This window comes from Phaethon lepturus, unplaced genomic scaffold, assembly GCF_000687285.1.
Source record: "Phaethon lepturus isolate BGI_N335 unplaced genomic scaffold, ASM68728v1 scaffold15243, whole genome shotgun sequence".
Taxonomy (NCBI): Eukaryota; Metazoa; Chordata; class Aves; order Phaethontiformes; family Phaethontidae; genus Phaethon; species Phaethon lepturus.
Window position 1 is genome coordinate 22101 of NW_010529845.1, and position 1767 is coordinate 23867.

Sequence of the window (1767 nt, forward strand, 5' to 3'; positions counted from 1 at the left end):
GGTAATAATCTAGGTGTATTAGTATGAACTGCAGCATAATTAGTGTGACCTACAGGAGAACGGTCATTGCAGCATAAGATTTTACATGGTGCGAGAACTTAAACAGAATAGTAATACTGCGTCTTGGTTATTTATGTAATAGCACAATACAGACTGCTCAGTTTTTTAATCTGTGGGTTGTTCCATAGGAGGAATGGCAAACATACATACAAACACCCCAGTTTAAATGATAATGCTCCCAAAACCCTCCGCTGGACTCTACCCTTTCCATTTTCTAGTCTGCACTAGCAGAAAGGCAGAGCAGAGCAGCAGAACTCCCAGATCAGCATCTGAGAAGTTCCCCTCCTCAGCACTCTTGTGATTTGAGATGCACACAGAACAGAGCACTTTTGAAGCGAGTCTTTAATATTTTAAGAGAGAATTCTTTATTCACAGAATGTGCAATAACTCCTTCCGAACTATATGTAAAAATAAATACTGAAATTCTAAAGAAGATATGGAAAAAAAAAAGCATCACAGCAGTGTTCCAAAAGAATACATAATTCACAAGTTTAAAATTCAAGCACTCCCTTCCTATGCCTGGAGCTCTCTTAAAATATTAACAATCAAATCTCTTCGGTAAGTGTATGGGGTATACTTTATTCTGAACCAGTGCCTTGGGAAAAGGTTACCACTTGGGGCATATATTTTTGTCCCTTGTTTGCCCATCAGACCACGAAGAATCCTGTTGCGGGACAAGATTTTATCATAAAATTCAACCCCACCTCTGGCATAGTCTTTGGAAACAGTAGCTGCCTTTCTGTCAGCCTTGCAGTCTAGGTGATAGGTCATAGCGTCGTAAGAAACGTAATAGCACATTAGTCCACCAGCGGCAGTTATGAGGTTACAGATGCTGCGAAGTATCATGGGGCCAGTAGATAAACCCAGAAGTAGCTTTATACCTCTCCCACAGAGAAATGTACCAGCTAAGCAAGTTGGAGCCACAACTGCACTTGCTAAAGGGCTGCCAGTCTGCAAATACCCAACTTCTCTGGCAATGGCAAACTTCTGAGCGTTAAGTGAAAATGTCAGAGCTTCCTTCAAAGCAACACCTTCGTCGCTCTCCCAGTCTACTTCCTTGCCATTGATCACAACAACATGGTTGACTATTCCTTTTTTACCCTCAGCTGTGCTATCAAAATTTGGTGGAATGCCCACCAAAGAGCCTGCAGGCAGCCAGGGGATTCCAGCACTCACAGGGTGGAAGCCAGAAGCTGCGAAGGCTCGATAGGAGTCAGTGGACTTCACATCAGTATCCTCAAGGACATCCTGAAAGACACCACAAAGCCTCTGTGAAAGCTCAGCTGGCTGCCCCTCTGACCAGCACTCATGCAATAATTTGAATGTTTGCTCAGGAAACACATGATAGGAAAGGTTAGCGCCAAACAGTCCCACGCAAGAAACGGCCAACAAAGTGATCTTGTGCTTCTTGAACCACACAGATGCCTTCCACAGGAACTGCACTGCCATAGTCAAATCCTAACCTGTTTATAACACAAAAGCAGGAATTAAAGTGTGCATAAATGAGTCTCTCATCTCTGTAGCATTTTAAAAAACAAAGCAAAGACCATGAGAAGAAGCAAAGCACAACCAAGAAACATTCTCTCTTATGTTAAAAAAACACCTTTACAGACAAAGTGATTCTCATTAATTTTGAGGCCTTGTATCTTAGGACAATTGATACGAAGAATTAACTTCTCCCTCTCCTCCAGTAAATCAATTTACCAC

The 1767-nt window shown here is 42.2% G+C and overlaps 1 protein-coding gene across 1 annotated transcript; it reads right to left on the reverse strand.

The window, feature by feature from the left end:
• Positions 1-401: 401 nt before the first annotated feature.
• TMEM177 (transmembrane protein 177) lies at positions 402-1518 on the reverse strand. The gene has a single exon (XM_010284069.1). It carries the CDS (start codon positions 1507-1509, stop codon positions 574-576), a length of 936 nt encoding a protein of 311 aa, XP_010282371.1. The 5' UTR covers positions 1510-1518; the 3' UTR covers positions 402-573.
• Between the last annotated feature and the right edge of the window lie 249 nt (positions 1519-1767).